Source organism: Oratosquilla oratoria, chromosome 12, assembly GCF_046742065.1.
Source record: "Oratosquilla oratoria isolate Oo_2021 chromosome 12, ASM4674206v1, whole genome shotgun sequence".
In the NCBI taxonomy this organism is placed as follows: domain Eukaryota; kingdom Metazoa; phylum Arthropoda; class Malacostraca; order Stomatopoda; family Squillidae; genus Oratosquilla; species Oratosquilla oratoria.
The window spans coordinates 29208053-29226225 of NC_134788.1; the positions used below are offsets into that span (position 1 = coordinate 29208053).

The window sequence follows — 18173 nt, forward strand, 5'->3', positions numbered from 1 at the left end:
TGGGTGATGAGTAGGTAACACAAATTTCACGTGAGGTTATATAAAGTCAACTTAGGTTAGGTTGTGTTAGCCCAGATTCTGGTAGGAAAAAAAAAAAATAATAATAAAAAAATAAATAGACAAGATCTTGCTTATTTGGACAACTGAGAATCACTCATTCTGCTTATTTACCTCCACCCAACACCGATTTTTCAATGTGGGCTCCTAGACTGCTGGGTCAGGGGGTGAAAACAAAATGAGTGCATTCAGATACATAAATTTTACTGATTCGCGATAAAATTATTGGAAATCATACTTTCACCCCAAAATAACCTGCATGGTATTTTCCAGAAATTTACCCTTATATCTTTATTATCACCAAATACTTCTACAACAGTAGAAGACACCTTGTCTGACTTCAATTACCTTTAAATGACGAAATTCACTGAACAAACGTTAATCAAGACAGCATTGTACGTCTAAAGACATTTCCCTCAAATTCAAATGCAATTGTTATATAAAAAAATACGTCATTAAAGTTTTGGCTAATTCTAGGTAGGTATAAAGGCGCCCCTTGTTTAGGGCGGTAACTTGGTCATACGATTGCGCCGTCCTCAATTTTGTTTAACAAGTGGATTCTGAGTATATGGAACTTTATACCAAGTAATTAGAGCGAACTGATTCAGTTGCACCACGCATTTCTTTTATTTTAAGCGTCAGTTGCAGGAACAGAAAATGAAAAGGGCGTTATAATGGCCTAATGTTGTGGCGGATTCTTTGCAACGACGGCTGATCGTGGTACATTGTTTACATTGAGGCAGCGAATCAGCGATACTCTGGTCTTACATACGACCTATGACTTCTCCTTACATGTGCTGCGCTGCATTACCCAATTCCACGATTAGTTTGGCCTAAGTTTGATGTAACAGGCTGTACGATGTTTCAGAATTTATTCAAGAGTTTGTACTTACGTTAGTTTCCATTATATCAACAGCGACGGTGGTTCTGGCTCTGAATCAAGTTGTGCAGTTCACCACGATACCTACAATGTTTGTGATTATGCCTTTTTTGCTCAAGGAATGCCAGCCATTCGCACAAATTTGGCGTGTGGCAAATGCGGCCAACCCCCCCCCCCCACTACCCCTTCCTTTCCCCAAGGTCCACATGCAAGGTGATTTTCTTCAATAGGGAACCCCTGAAGGACGCCAAAGATTTTTTTTTTTTTCTTGAATAGATTATTCCACCTGTGTGTGTGTCATTCACTGTGGTCTTGGATCACATGTAGGACTCATGATTGACAGTTGTTACTCCTGGACCAAAACTCAGAGCTGATATATAGCCCAATCTATGGGTAATGTTGTAACCTCATACATACTTACCCAACTCCTTGCACACCAGGGTTGGAGTGCCAGCTTGCAGACCTGGGCAGGTATTTAAACTCAAATGGCTGAATTAGCATATGAGCATGGTGCCATTATACTATCAAGGTGTGTGTATATGTATTTACCTAGTTGTACTTTACAGGAAGGGGAGCTATGTTTGTGGTGTCCCGCCTTTGTACACAGTGTCTAGCTTGCTCTTAAATTCATGAATGGTTTTTGCACACACTATTTTTTGTCTAGTTTGTTCCAAGTGTCCACCACTATGTGGAAAACTGTTTTTCTTCAGATCTCTTCTATAATTATGTTTTATGAGTTTCCATGCCCTCTTGTGTTTCTCTTGTCCCAATTTAACAAGTCCTCTCTATCAAGTATTTCTGTGCCCTTCATGATTTTATAGATGGTCAGTAGGTCGCCTCTCTTCTTTGCTCCAGAGTTGGTAACTCCAATTTAGCCAGTCACTCATATGACAAGTTTGAAAGTGCAGGAGCTATTTTAGTGGCTGCTCTCGTGATTCAATTTTCTTGATATATATTTTTTTTTATACTGGGTGACCACAATGAAGCTGCATATTCCAGTCTAGCCCTACCAAGTTGTATCCACCAGTTTTATTATATAGGATTATAGCTGTGCACATAAGGTACTACTTCTTTGCCTCCATTCATCAGACTTTGCCCTAAACTCACTTATATTGTTGCTTTGTATTATGCTTCCATTCACCTTGTTTGTAACTATCATTATTATTATTCTATTTTTTTTTTTTTTTTTTACATATTTTTACTACGACCTCATGTAGCCCTTCCATCCAATACCAGCAACTACTTTCTGCCCATCTTTCCTATAACCTTTTCAAGTCCTATTACTACTAACATATCCCCTCCATATCTTCACATATATCTAAAGTAATTATTTAGATTTTAGATCTTGGTTATTGCCTATTGATATTCTATTATCTCATATTTTCCCATAAGTATAGTGACCACAACACAGGTGTGTGTTGCATTTTGGGATGCATCAAAGTTTCAATGATATATCTATATACATATATATATATATATATATACACACACACATACATATATCATTGTTCTAAATGGAAAAACTTCTAGATGGAAAAATGTTATGAGTGGAGTTCCTCAGGGTTCCATTGTTGGGCCACATCTATTCATATTGTACTGTATATAAATGATATACACCACAGACTAAAATCTATTGTAGCTTTATAAATCATTAGTTCGTCCACATTTGGATAATGCTGTTTCCGTAGTGTCACTGAATCTCATTAAAGATATTGATAGATTGGAAAAAATATGACAAGCCTCAAAACTGATTCCAAATATAAAAAATATATCATATGAAAATTGACTAAAACATAGAAATCTGTTTTCCTCAAAAAAGTGTAGACTCAGAGGCCACTTGATACAGGTCTTTAAGATTCTAAAGGGAATTGACATCAAAAGTGACAAAATTTTCACACTGAATGAGAATCAGACAAAAAAAGAAAAAAAAAAATGTCTCAAACTGTCAGGAAGTAGATCTAATTTGGAAGTGGGTAGAATTTTTTTTTTACCATGTAGTTAATAAATGGAATAAACTTTGTGCAGAGGCTGTGGAATGTATTTCAGTTTGAAGCTTTAAGAATCATTTAGATAAGCACCTAAGATGATGTAATGACTATCATTTATTTTATATTGTTTTTGTTATCATTTGTCTGTTTATCATTATTTGCTTGATTCTCATTTATTATTAGTTATATGTCAATTTATTATTATTTACTATTTACCTGTTTGTTTATTATTTAACTATACCTATGCATTTATTTATGTATTCTATTTATTATTATTTACATAATTAGTTTTTATTCATTTATCATTATTATAATTTTTTTTGCATCCAACCTAGATATGAAACAAAAGGTCTCCTGTTGGCATGCTCCACCTTTGTAATCCTTTATATAATTATCTTATTCAGTGTAAGGAAATACCACTCATATCTTTTAGCAAATCATAGATCTATCCTGTTATTTAACATGACTTGCAGGTCATAGGTCATCCCTGATTAACACATATGTATCATTCTGTGTGGAAAGCTATTCTTTTTCAGATCTCTTCTGTAACTATCCTTTTTAAGTTTATTTTCATGTCCTCTGGTTTTTCTTTTATTCCACTTTGATAAGTCATATTTATCAAGGACTTCTAACCCTTTCATAATTCTGTATATGGTTAGCAGGTCTCCTCTTTCTCTTCTTTGTTCCAGGGTTGGTAGTTCGAGTTTGTCCAATCTTTGTTCATACATCAAATTAGAGTGTTGGTGCCATCTTTGTTGTTGCTCTTTGAATTTTTTCTAATTTCTTTATGTTCTTTTTAGTACTAGGTGTCCAGTGTTGCAGCATACTCCAATTTTGGTCTTATCAATGTAACTAATATTTTCTTTACCATTTCTTCACCCATGTAGTCAAAAGCCACTTTCATTGATCTAAAAAGTTAAAAGTTTCTCCAAATAATTTGTTGATATGTTTGTCTGGTGTCATGTCATTAGTGATAGTTACTCCTAGGTCCCTTTCTGAATTGACTTTTTTAATTTCCTGTGTTAGTGTATGTTTATTCGAGACAGAGAAAGAGTTGGTGTTATAGCATAATATTCAGTATTTTCACTTTTAAAAAGAAAAAAGAAAAAACCCCTTGGCTATAAGTTTCCTTTAATTGATTAAACCTATTTTCTCACAGCATACATACTTAGATATTAACAGGTCCATGGCATTTTTAACTTTCTGCTTCAGTATTTTGGTGTTATATGCAAATACTTATGCGATATGGCACCTACATGGCATGCCCCTAAAACCAACATACAAAACTTGTCAACATCCTCTCCTCCACTGGAAAGTATTTCTTCCACCTTTTCTAAGATAGTTGATGCCTGCTCCCCTCCTCATACTACAAGTTGGTAATATTAAAACAATCCCACACTAATACAATGAAGACATCAGTCCAAAGTTGCCAGGTGTGGTGAAGCTCCAGGATTTCTGTAAATCTTGAGGTAAGGTGTTACATTATCTGTAAACATGTTTATACAACAATCTCTTACTGACAGATTACACAAAACTAATGTCAGTACAATTTCTTACACTCCACTTATCACACCTCTCCACTATGAAGTCATCTATTTATTTCTGTATGGTATTTTTGGATCCTTCTTCCCATATTTTCAAGATTCCACAGCGGTCTTTTATGTGGAACCATGTCTCAGGCTTTTTAACTATAGGTATTCACAATTCACCCCAAACATCAATTAATCAATCCACCCACTGCTCTGCTTCTTACAATAAACCTGACAACTGGAGGCTGCTCCCCTCCTTCACTACTATAAGCTGGTGACTGAGAAAGAGTCCCACATTAATACAAGACAGACAATAGACCTTTCTTAGATATGGAAAGAGTTAGAAAAAAAAAATACAGAGCTTTAAAAAGTAATTTCCCTCTCCCTCTTAACAGTTCAGTCACCTTCCCCTTAAAAATGTACAATCATATCATTCACTTGAAAAATTTAGGTGTCATTTGCTATATGTCAAAACATGAAATTCACATCAGGATTGTTCTTGTATATATCTGATGATAAATTTCCAGGATAATATTGTATATAGAATATTCTCAACACTGATTCTTCTGCAGTATTTTTCTTAAAGGAAGTTACACAATTCTTATTTGCTAACTTATCCATTTACAAGTCAGTATCATCTTCCTCTACTAAGACTTACACTGCCTTCAACATGAACTATCAGGGAACAACAGTTCCCTCACACGAAGACTTATTGATTCTAATCACTACATTTGGGTGGAGTAAATACATACATAATCCAATGGCTATTTACCGTTACAAGGAAGGTAGCAGCCAAAAAACAAAGGCATGAAATCCACTCCTATTCATTCTATTCCCACATACTTGACTCCCATTCACCACCTTCCCTCCCTCCCTCTCTCTTATCTTGGCTCCTCCTGGATGACAGGAGGTCATCCCTGCATCTTGCCCACTGCCCTGGGTCAGATGCAATGTAGGAAAACAGAGCACACGCAACCATTCTCCGTTCACCCTCATCTTCCCCCTTCCTTCCTTCCTCAACAGACATTCTCCTTTTACCTTATCTATCCATCTATCCATCCATCCATCTCATTCTTGGTCGCCCCTCTCCCCTCATGTTCACTCCTTCCACACCTCTTTTATTAATCTTTCTTCACTCTTTCCATGCATTCAAACCATCACAATACTCTTTCATCAACTCTATCTATCTCCCAACTCACTTTCCACCCCCACTCTCCTCCTTGTTTCTCACTCTATCCTGCCTAGTAACAACTCCTATCATACTTCTCAGGCATCTCATCTCAAACACATTCAAACTCCTCCTCCTCTTTTATGTTTCATGTTTCTGCCCCATACATACAGTGCTGTTGGCACAATGACTGAATCCTTCATACAATCTCCTCTTAGCCTCTTCCATTCCCAAATGTCTATTTCTCATTCCACTTTTTAATCCATCTCCAGTCCCTTTCCTGCCACATTCGCACCCAAGTATTTAAAGGTATCCACTTCCTCCAGTCTTTCTTCCTTCCTTACTTCCAATTTGCTGCCACATTCTCCCCTTGTACATCTTATCACCTTACTTTTACCCACATTTATCTTCAACTTCCTTCTTTTGCACACCTTCCCAAACTCTGTCACTAACTTCCTCAATCCCTCCTCTGATCCTGTCACAAGTGCAGTGTTGTCAGCACACAACAACTGGCTTATCTCCCACTCTTCTCCATTTTCTATAACCATCTCCAATCCCCAGCACTTTACCTTTGCGTTTACCTCTCACACCACCCCATCCATGTATAAATTCAACAGCCAAGACGACATAACACATCCCTGGTGATGTCCCACCTTTACCTCAAACCACTCACTCTCTCCATTTCTGATTCTAACACAGGCTCTACTACTCTCATAAAAACTCTTGACTACTCTTATCAGCTTTCCCCTTGTCCCGTATATCTGCAATATCTCCCACGGTGCCTTCCTGTCTACCCTGTCATAAGCCTTTTCCAAATCCATAAAGGCCCAAAAAACATCCTTAACTTTTCCTAAAGCTTTCTCACATACCTGACTTTCCACAAAAATCTGATCCACACAACCCCTACACTGTTCCTCACCAATTCTCCTTCTGTTCCTCTCCTAATCCTCTCAATCAAAACCCTCCCATAAGTCTTCCCAACTACACTCAACAAACTGATCCCAGCAAAACTACTACACTCACACTTGTCCCCTTTTCCCTTGTAAAGTGGAACTATACAGGCACTCCTCTAGTGCTCTGCTCTCTTTTAAACAAATATTAAACAACCTCACTAGCCAGTCCATTACTGTACCTCCCTTTTTTAGACACTCCGCATGACACCCATCCAACCCAGATGCCTTACCTACTCTCATGATTTTAACAACTGGTCTCACTTCATTTTTCCTTATTTCTCCTCCATTTTACTCATTCATTGCTGTCATTTTCTTAGCACTTCCTACTGCAACTTCTTTTCCTTCCCTATCCTCCTTGACATTTAGCAACTCCCTAAAATACTCTGCCCATCTTCCTCTTAATGTCGTCTCTTCCATTATCATCTCTCCATCTACACCTTTTACCTTTTCTTCTCTACTTGATTCGCCTCCTCTTCCTCTCTTAATATTAAACGAAAGAATAATTTACTTGTATTTGTATCAACCTCACACAAAATTTCATTCACCACATGATATCCACATTAGCCATCACACATGCCTTGTTCAACTGTTGCAGTCATCTCTAAGTCAAGATCATGTTCCTCAATCTTTATTTCCTTACCTTCTTCAGATACTGAAAGACCCTTTGAACTTTCAGTTACATTTGGTTCCTCTTTGACTTTTTCCTGAGAATAAGATATGGTACATGCACGTGATATGTCCCAAACATGATGACTGGGCATGTCTGAAGCACCAATAGATTTGTTTTCATGTGAATTCAACTTATCAGCAGTTTCATGGCCATGGGAATTGCCTAAAACTGCATGAGTTTTCACATGGCTCTTCAACTCTGAAGACTGATGAAATGACAAGGTACAATGGTCACACTTGAAAGGTTTCCCACTTGACTGAGTCTTCATACAACACTCTGAACTACCTTCCTGGGAAAAGGAAGACTTCTCACTAATATTGGTCCTCACATGAGGCTTTTCATTACCATGAGTTTTCATATGCCGGTTCAAATAACCTAACTGTTTGAAGGAAGCCCGACATACTGTACACTGGAAAGGCGTCTCACCAGTATGAGTCTTTATATGGTAATTTAAACTCCGTGAATGGGAAAATGAGGCCTCGCAAACGGTACATTTAAACGGTCTTTCACCGGTGTGGGTTCTCATGTGTTCTGTCAAGTGACCAGAGTTGATAAAAGACCTCTCGCAAACTGTACATTCATAAGGCTTTTCGCCAGTGTGAGTCCTTATGTGGCGCTTCAGGCCGCTGGAGTAAGAAAACGACGCCCTACAACAAGTACACTCATACGGTCTTTCACCTGTATGATTTCTCTTATGTTGTGTCAAATGACTCGAGTGAGAAAACGAGGCCTGACACAATGTACATTTAAAAGGCTTTTCGCCAGTATGGGTCCTTACATGACGCTTCAAATTACTCGACTCGGAAAATGCAGCCTGACAGAATGTACATCGATAAGGCTTCTCACCTGTATGATTTCTCTTGTGTTCCGTCAAATGACTCGAGTGAGAAAACGCAGCCGGACACAGTGTACACTTAAAAGGCTTTTCACCTGTGTGAGTCCTTACGTGACGCTTCAAATTACTCGACTCGGAAAATTCAGCCTTACAAGTCGTACACTGATAGGGCTTCTCACCTGTATGTGTCCGTAAATGTCTCTGCAGCCCACTGAGCTGAGTAAATGAAGACTCACAATGACTGCATTTGTGAGCCTTTTCACCCGTGTGAGTGTGAATATGAGTCTTCAAAGTCGATGAGTGGTTAAATGTGGCAGAACACAGTCCACATGTGAAAGCTCTTTTGTCACCTTGTCTTCTTACAAGTAATTTGGGGGGACTTGCAGCATCAGATTCTGTGGCTTTCGTACTATTATCTTGTCTTGTGTTGATACTTCTGTCCAAAAGATTTCCTCTGTTCATGGAGAATTCTGGCATTTTGCCTTCTTGCACCTAAAAAGATAGAATGCCTATTATTATGTGTGATGTTAATATTCCCTCAGTGTATATTTATAGTATCTCAAACCAATGGTGGGTACCTGGAAGTGGTATTCCTGTGAGGTGGACATAAGAATAATTTCCCTGCTGCCCACCTAAAAAAATCTATTAATACCCTTCCATCAAGAGGTGCAGCCCCAGGAGGATGACACTCAGCCCTCAAACATGTCCAAAGATCACAAATAACTCTATCTGCATTTCCTCCACCTTTTCACATACGATCTAATAACTAGTCTAGTGACTGCACCCCCATACCACTTTAAGACAGTGACAAAAACAATCCTACTGTGACCAAGGGACAAAGAGTGGTGGCACCTGAAGAAAGGCACAGCACTGAAACTCCTAAGGAACCCAGTCTTTTCTGCATCTGTGGGATGTGTATAACAACTGTATGGTAATTTAAAGGAACAGCTGGATGTGCAGGTCATTATGCTTCAGTAGAATAGGAGTTCCCTTTTATGGTTTGATGGCTACCAAGAGATTTGTTGGAGGGGATGTGCTCAACAAATCCCAAGCCAAAACAGTATTTGCAGACATGTATCTTTGTTTGCACTAGAAACCCATGCAGAAGATTTCAAAGGCTTTCTGAATAAGTTGAAACAATCTTCTAGAATACAAGGGGTCAAGTGAAATTTCACATCTGCATCATAGAAAATGTTTTTTCAGCTAATAAATCCAAGTTTGGACCCTGGACTCAGAACTGGAGCAAGAAAAATGTCTGGATCTTGCTTAGAATGTATCACTTAGTGGGAAATAATAATAAACTGTAAGACAACAAAATTGATTTTGCAAATACAAGGGGGAAATGTACTTTAGCCAAGTAAAAAAAAAATGTATATATGTACATATATATATATATATATGTATGTATGTGTGTGTGTGTGTGTATTAATGGAGGCACAGAGATGTTGAAAAAATCATATTTGTGGGTGGAAAGACTAATTCAAATTACATGTCAATAGAAATTACACCCACACCCCGTAATTCTGGAAGATGACTTAAATGTGCCAGACTAGATTGAAGATGTGTATAAGTACAGGTCTAGTCTAGATATATCTACCTATCTATATAGCTATGACTTCTTCTCCCATATAAGGGAGGTAGTCATGTCAAAGACACACACCCACTCCCATCAACCGCCCTTTTTTCCCATCTCACATTACCTCCTATAGATATATGACAAAAAGTAATGATAGTAGTAACAAAGAGGGAGGCTAAATTAAAGTTGTGAAAATGACATATGTAGATATTACTTGGCAAAGGTAAGGCTAAGACAATAAACCCAAAAATGAAAATCAGAGCCAGCAAGAAAGAAGAAAAATTTGTCCTCAAGACATGGGCTTCAAATGGAGTCAATACTAAGAGATGCTGTCATACATGTCTCTCCTAAGGTGGGAGACTTCACCTGCAAAGAGGTGAATTAGAGGGAATGTAAAATATGTGATTGTGAATATTTTTGGATAATACTTTGTTACTGTAAAGGACAAAAGAATTACTTAATTAGTAAATATATATATACATATATATGTCCCATGGGAAAGTCCCCATGAAGTGTTGTTTGAATTCAAAATACTAAAGTTCTAGAATGTAAACAAATCAGAGACTGAGCATTTTAGGAATGACAAATTTTTCTGATATGAGTTTTTCAAATGGGTTGGGATTGAAATTGAGGGTAAAGAACATTGCTACACCTCTACAACTCTGTGAATTATATATATATATATATATATATATATATATATATATATATATATATATATATATAAAGTGAAAAGTGGGTGTTGGTGCATGAATACAAGCATCATGTGAGGTTAGGTCAGCTAAGGTTAAGTTGTGTTGGGTCTGTTTCCAGTAGAAAATAAATCTTGCTTCAACAATTGAAAATCACCTATTCTGCTCATTTCCCTCCACCCAAAACCCAGATTCTCCAATGTGGTCCCCAAGACTATTGGGTCATGGGATGGAAACAAAATGCTTGGGTTTCTGATACAAAAATCTGGTTGATTGAAATATGTAATAAAACTCAAACAAAATATGCTTTCAACACAAAATCATATGTATGGTGTTTTACGAATTTTTACCTTCATTTCTCTACATTCACATTGTTACCATCATTGTCTGACTTCATATTACCTTTAAGCGACAAAATTCACTAAACAAAAGTTAATGAATACAGTACCGTACATCAAAAGACTGCTTTCTTCACAGACGAATGCAATTGGGATTTTAAACAAATGATATCAAAGTTGGTGTTTGTTATTTCTGAATCCGTGGGAAAAATACGCCAGCCCATGTTCTGGGCGGTGAATTGGCCATACGATTGTGCCGTCCTCAATTTTATTTAACAAGTGAATTCTGAACTCGTGACATTTTTACCGTGCTGTTGGAGTAATTGGTTCAATTGGAGTACACGTTTCTTTATTTTGGAGCATTAAATACAGGAGGGGAGAAGGGCGCTGTAACATAACAAATTTATGGCGGATTCTCTGCAACAACGACCGATCGTGGCGTATTGTTTACATTGAGGTATCGATACTCTCGTGTTACTTAGCTCATTGTCAATACTATATATGTTCAACTATGACTTCTACTCCTACATGTGCTGCACTGCATTACCCAATTGCACACTTTGCTTAGCCTACGCTTGATATGACAGACTGTACCATGTTTCAGAACTTGTTCAAGAAATTGTACTCACGTTGGTTCCCATTATGTCAACAGCGACGGTGGGTCCAGCTTCGAAGTAAATAGAGCAGTTCACATCAACACCAACCGCCTTGCGTTTGTATGTGGTTCTGTCTGTTTCAAGGACTCCCAGCCGTTCGCACTAATTTGGCGTGAGGCTAATGCGGCCAAATACGCCCCTACACCCTAAGGACTACATGCAAGGCGGTTTCCTTCATCCAATAAGGAACCACTGAAGGACACTAAAGGGTTTTGCATTTTTTTAATCTTAAATACTTTACTCCACCTGTGTATTATATATCCTGTGTGTGTGCCATTCGCTATGGTATTGGATGAAGTTTCGGACTCATGAAGGAGACTACAAGAGACTATAAGGCCTACACAAGGCAGCTCCATATCCATCATCACCTATCATCCCCATCCATAAAGTTGTCTAATCGTTTCTTAAAACAACCGATAGTTTCAGCGCTCACTACATGGTTACTGAGTCTATTCCATTCGTCGACCACCCTATTAGTAAACCAATTCATGTCTGTTTCCTTCTTAAACCTAAATGTGTCCAAATTAAATCCATTACTATGAGTCCTGCCCTGTTGTTTTAACAAGATGAAATTGTTAAAGCCTTTGATCCACTTGAGCACCTCTCTAAAGCCACGTCCACACGGTCGAGCACTGCCCGCCGGGCACGAGGGCTTTGCTCGACAACGGGCAATTTCATCGGGCAAACCATCAAACTGTCCGTTCCCGGCACCATTTGCGGGCAGTGGATGGATCAAAGACTATATAGGAAAGACGGGAAAGCTCACGGAGAGCCGCATCGTCCACATACATTTTACTGTGCGGCTCTCTCACTAGATGGCGTGTACGCCAATCACCAGTTTTAACTGCATCGTCTGTTTGTTTACAATTAAGCGGGACATTCAATCATAGTGTGTGGGCGGAACTATCACCCATGTGTGGTGTGCAAAAAAAAAAAAAAAAATGCCTTTCCCCATCTAATACTTCAAGTTTTTCCTAAAGATAGAGAAAGGTAAGAGATTCAACATTCACAGAAAATGGAGGAATAAAATAGAACATAGTTAAAATCTTCTTTATCTTTATGTCAGACTCAGTGCAGTGTCACTTAACTTGGAAATGAAAATTATAGATGAATACCTTACAAATATCTATATATATGAATTGATCATGTCAAATTCATACCATATCTTTATGGTAGTCCTAGGCAGGCACAGCAACTTTGATATAGTTATGTCATGTTCTTAGCTTATGTGGTCAACTTTTACATTAATTTTGAATAAATGGCCAAATACACAGCAAAAAAAAGTTGAATTTTTTTTTTGTAGGTTGTGACTGCTTCTTAAAGTTCTTTGGTAGTTTTAAAATTTAACGGTTTTTGTTGAATGATTTCTCTGTGTTATGCTTGTTCTTTTACGGTCTCACTAAACGTCGACCAACGCCGACCAAAGCCGACCAAACCCAAATAATGACGGCTTTTGCTCAAATGCATAATTTTATATAGAAATTAGCATGTGGTTGCATTATTTGACCAATTTTCTTTTTAAATGTGTGATTATCATGTAATTTGATCAAAGAGAAGTTACGTTTTTATCGTCTGCAAAATTACCTAAGTCGACCAACGCCGACCAAACCCAAACAATGACGGCTTTTGCTCAAATGCATAATTTTATATAAAAATTAGCATATGGTTACATTATTTGACCTATTTTCTTTAAAATGTGTGATTTTCATGCAATTTGATCAAAGAAAATTTACGCATTTATCCTCTGCAAAATTACCAACCACAGCTACGAATGCCGTCCGACTCACTAATAGCCGACCAACGCCGAACAAGGACGGTTTATACTCAAATGCACGATTTTGTATATAAAAAAAAAAACTAGCATATGGTTGCATTATTTGACTTATTTTCTTTAAAATGTGTGATTTCCATGTCATTTGATCAAAGAAATTACGTTTTTATCCTCTGCAAAATTACCAACCGCAGCTACGAATGCCGTCCGACTCACTCATAGGCGACCAAATCTCATAGGACGATTTTTGCTTAAATGCATAATTTCATATAAAAAACTAGCATATGGTTGCATTATTTTACCTATTTTCTCTAAAATGTGTGATTTCCATGTAATATGATCAAAGAAGTTATGTTTTTATCCTCTGCAAAATTATTTTATGTATGATTGCAAATCTTGTTTGTTTGATTTTGTGACTTATTTCTTGCATGTTCATCCTTTTATTTTTGTCTATGTTTTTTTTTTTTACAATACAGTACCTGTCTTGCTACATATGTATATATTTTTGTTTGTTTGCTTTTGGGATTTTCCTTTGTTCTGTTAACATTTTTTGCTTTATTTTTGCTTAATATGCATGTTATGTCTGCTTCTTTGTTTATTTTTGTTTCATATTATTGTTTTTGATTACTGATTTTCCAATGTTTTGTTTGGTATTTAATATCTGATTGCATGTTTTGGTTGCCTGATGTATGGTTCATTTTTGAAGTTGAATAATGTTATTTCTTTTAGTTTGTTTGGTATATGTTCTTTACAAGACAGTATTGCTTTGTTGCAAATAAAAGAATCTCATGTATACCAAACTTTTACTATCCTTGTTTGTATAATTTGTGTACAGATACTTGAATAAGTATACAAAGTTCAAACATAAGCACAAGCACAAACAAGAAAAACATGATATTACAGAAATAATAAGATAAATATAACTAAAATAACCTTTTAAATTTTAACTGTTTACTCAATTTCAAATATTTAGTAATGAATGATGCATTGTGCAGAAGTATTTTACCAACTTTTGATTTTATAAATGTGATCATGTATGTAAAGCATATATCAAATAGTCTTGTTTGCATGCAAAAGTAATAAAATTACTACTCATTATTTTATAAAGAGAAAGTAAAACTTTTTCGAGATGTTGATTATTTTAGCGAAAGGATCAGTTTTAAAATTTCCATAAACACACTATATAATACAAGTTAAGTATGATTTGAAAGCCGCGCTACGCCACTTCCGATTTATAGTTTGCGGCTCTGTCGATAGATGGCGCGCATTCACGCTGGATGGATGACGTTTTCTTATTAGTAAAAGATAGAAGCTTTCCCATCTTTCCTATATAGTCTTTGGGATGGATGGAGGGCTGACATTGCTGCCAAACGCACGAGGTGAGGTGCGAGCAAAGTTAGCAAACCCGCTCAGTACAGACCGCCAATTAATCGCTCGCTCAATCGCCCAATGGCAAAAGCCCTCTTTTATACACTACTAATTTTTTATTTCCTTAAGCCACGTCCACACGGTCGAGCAGTGTCCGTCGGGCACGAAGGCTTTGCCTTTGTACGAGCAGTTTCAGCGGGCAAACCATCAAACTGTCCGCTCCCGGCGCCAATAGAGAGCAGTGGATGGAGGTCTTCCGTCACTGCCAAACGCACGAGGTAAGGTGTAGGCAGATCCACTGACTACCACGTTATTAGTACACCATGTCCACACCGAGTGCTAGTGCATATTGGTCACGACAAGACACTATAACTTCGATTGATATATATAAATCACATGCATGTCTGTGGAATGTAAGGTGTTTTGATTACAGAAATAGAGACAAACGTGCTGCTGGTGTAATGCTTTGCCTCATATTTGTCTCTTGCCTCTGAATATAGCTCTCCACTTTCGATACAAGAATATAAAAACTGTTTATGTCCATCCGCACGTAATTGCGGAACAAAGTTTCATTTTCCTCATGCAATTCACGTAGGATTTTCACAGAGCTACCCATTCTTTCACGTCTCTGCAACCACTCCCGGCACCAGACACGTCTCTGTGGTCTCTTGTTTTTCTTTTTAATGCAGGCACCAATTATGATAGAATATAGTGCTATCTTCTTTCGAAGTATGGAGCGCACCATGGTGATCTTACCGTAATGAACCACTCGCTCACAACAACTGCTGGCGTCCGACTGCCCTCCAACCACCACAGACAGCTGTGTGGACATCTTACGCGGGCATAGACTGCAGACTTTGCCCTGCCAGGCACAGCCTGCCAGGCACAGCTCGACCGTGTGGACGTGGCTTTAGATCACCCTGCACTCTGTGCCTTTCCAGAGAGGGTAAGTTAAGGTGCCGCCTCTCCTCGTAAGGCAAATTTCTGAGTCCATGGATCATTTTAGTCATTCTTCTCAGTACTGATTCTAGTGAATTGATGTCCATTCTGTAGGACGGAGACCAAAACTGTACCGCATAGTCAAGGATGGGTCTATCGCTAGATAGAGTTTGATAATTACCTCTGCACTTCTATTCGTTACCGTCCTAGCAATGAAACCTAATGCTCTGTTAGCTTCATTCCTGGCGCTAATGCACTGTTTCCTGGTTTTAAGGTCCGGACTCACTAGAATTCCCAAGTCTCTCTCGCACTCAGTTTTCTCTAAAAATGTGTTACCTAAGCTGCATCTATTTTCGATGTTGTGTAGCCCTACGTTTAACACACTACACTTGGAGATATTGAAGTTCATTTGCCATTTCACTGACCATGTGAACAATTTAAGTCTATCTTCTTGACTACTTCTACCTTACTAATGCTGATATTAGTCTACTTTCTTCATCCCCACTGAAAATCGGATCGCAGTCAGGTACCTTATCTAATATGTCATTAGTAAACATAGAGAGATAATATTTGTTAAACTTCTCACTCATTTTTCCTCCGATTCTATCATGACATTTTCACAGTTTTTAATTGGTCCTATTCTTTCTTTATTTTTTGTTCTATAGAGATGAAAGAAACCCTTTGGGTTGGATCTTGCTTGACTGGCAACCCTAATTTCATAAATACGTTTCGCTGTACATGTATTCTTTTTAACCAGCTTTGTCATTTCGTTATATCTTGATCTAAGGTGTGTTTCCCCGTTTTTTATTCTTATGTAAAGTCCTCTTTTCATTCCGATCTCATGTTTCCGTCATCCATTTGGGAGTATTACTATTCTTCCGTATTGTTTTCAGGGGGATAAATGTATTTTGTGCTTTAATAATTAAGTCAATTAGATTACTATACATTTCATCCAAATCGCTGACCTGGCTGTTGAGCCCTCGCCCCCAAATGACCTGACCCAAGGTATGTATATTACCCTCCGTGACCTGACCCCTGGTCACATCCCGACTCTTGACCGCGCAGTTGATGGCCGAATCATCCTTATGACATTTCATATTCAATATCAAATAAGTTTCTAGATTATCAAAATTGGCTCTCCTGAAGTCTGGTACTTGGATGTTATTCATACTTTTTAATTCTTCCCAAATAACATTAAATCTTATTTCTTGGTGATCGCTAGAGCCTAGACTATCTCCCACTTTTACGTTACTCATTAAGTGCTCATTATTAGTTAAAAATCTGGAGTATTTTCTCCCCTCGTAAGATCGGTAATCATTTGATTTAGGAAACTATCCTGCACATCTAAGAATTTTTTCGCTTCCTGGTCTCCTATAAAATTTCCTGGTCAATGTTTCTATAATTAAAATCTCCTATGATCACAACGTATTTGTACTGCGATGCTCTGCGAATTTCATGAATCAGGGGATCAGTCTGCTCAATGCTGAGGTTAGGTCTATACAGAACGCCAGTAATATATATATATTTTTTTGCCTATAAACTCCACCCAAATAGATTCCGTACTGTCCTCTTCCTTAATCGAATTGTTGATAATACAGTTTATTGTATTATATATATATATATATATATATATATATATATATATATATATATATATATATATATATATATATATATCCTTCTATCTCGATTTCCGGAAGGAAATGTTTATCAGCCAAGTTGATCCAGGATTCAGTTATAGCTATGATATTAAAATTCTCTACGCATGCTTTACCTCACAGCAAATCAATTTTGTTTATTATGCTTCTATTATTTGTATAGTAAACTTTCATTTTATCATCCCTACCTGCTTTGGTGATTCTTATCACAGTCCCTGTCTGAGCTGTTTCTAGCGCTTAAACTATTTTCCGATACTTCCCCCCCCCTACTCCCACGTAATCTATCCGAAAAAACCTGTAGGATGCCAAATTCTCACTCAAGGGATTCAGCAAGGAGCCGAAATCCTCTGGGCGACAAGTGCACCCCATCCCTTGTGTATGATTCTTACAGTAAAAGCGATCCCAGTTGTCGACGAATGCCCATCGATTGGCCTTACAATGATTCGCCAGCCTGCAATTCATTGCAATTGCATAATTCATTGCAATAGCTAAAACATGGACCAATCTATGGGTAGAGTAACCTTACACACACTCTCCCAACTCCTTGCATGCCAAAGTTGGAGTATGACTCTCACTACAGCTAATTTTTGCAACCCTGTGGGGGGGGGGGGGTTCAAAATCAGATGGCTGAATTAATAGAGCATGGTACCACTACACCATCAATGTATGTTTAAATGTATTCATTTTGTTGTAGTTTACAGGGTAACAGCTCTTTTTATGAGGTACTGCCTCATTACCTCCATTCATCAAACTTTGCCTTAAATTCATTCATGTTGTTGGCTTACATTGGATTTTCATTCAACTTGTTAACAATACCCCGTCTGGGGTATTGGCTGCATGTTATTGTGCCAAAGTAGCATGCAGTTGATAGTTTAGGGTCTATATGGGGCGCCCCTATGGACCAGAGCCACATATTTTTTCTGTGATAGAGGAAAACTCTGTTCATAGAGAAATTATGACACTTTTATACTACGACTATCCCTCCGTTATGCTGTCCCCCAACCCCTTGTTACTGTCCCGTACCATTTCTCTGATTTTTTTTTTTTTTTGCCTACCCAGTGGTGGGGCAAGGGAATGCTACCACCAAGTCTTTCC

The 18173-nt window shown here is 37.8% G+C and overlaps 1 protein-coding gene across 1 annotated transcript in view; it reads right to left on the minus strand.

Moving 5' to 3' along the window:
- The window catches only part of LOC143030300 (uncharacterized), a 28890-nt gene extending 17474 nt beyond the window's left edge, over positions 1-11416 (minus strand). The window contains exons 1-4 of the mRNA XM_076193453.1: positions 11316-11416; positions 7138-8572; positions 4356-4411; positions 1359-1426 (exon numbers count right to left, since the gene is read on the minus strand). Coding sequence (XP_076049568.1) covers positions 1359-1426; positions 4356-4411; positions 7138-8572; positions 11316-11327 — 1571 coding nt within the window. The 5' untranslated portion in view covers positions 11328-11416. The remainder of the gene's footprint in view (positions 1-1358; positions 1427-4355; positions 4412-7137; positions 8573-11315) is intronic.
- Between the last annotated feature and the right edge of the window lie 6757 nt (positions 11417-18173).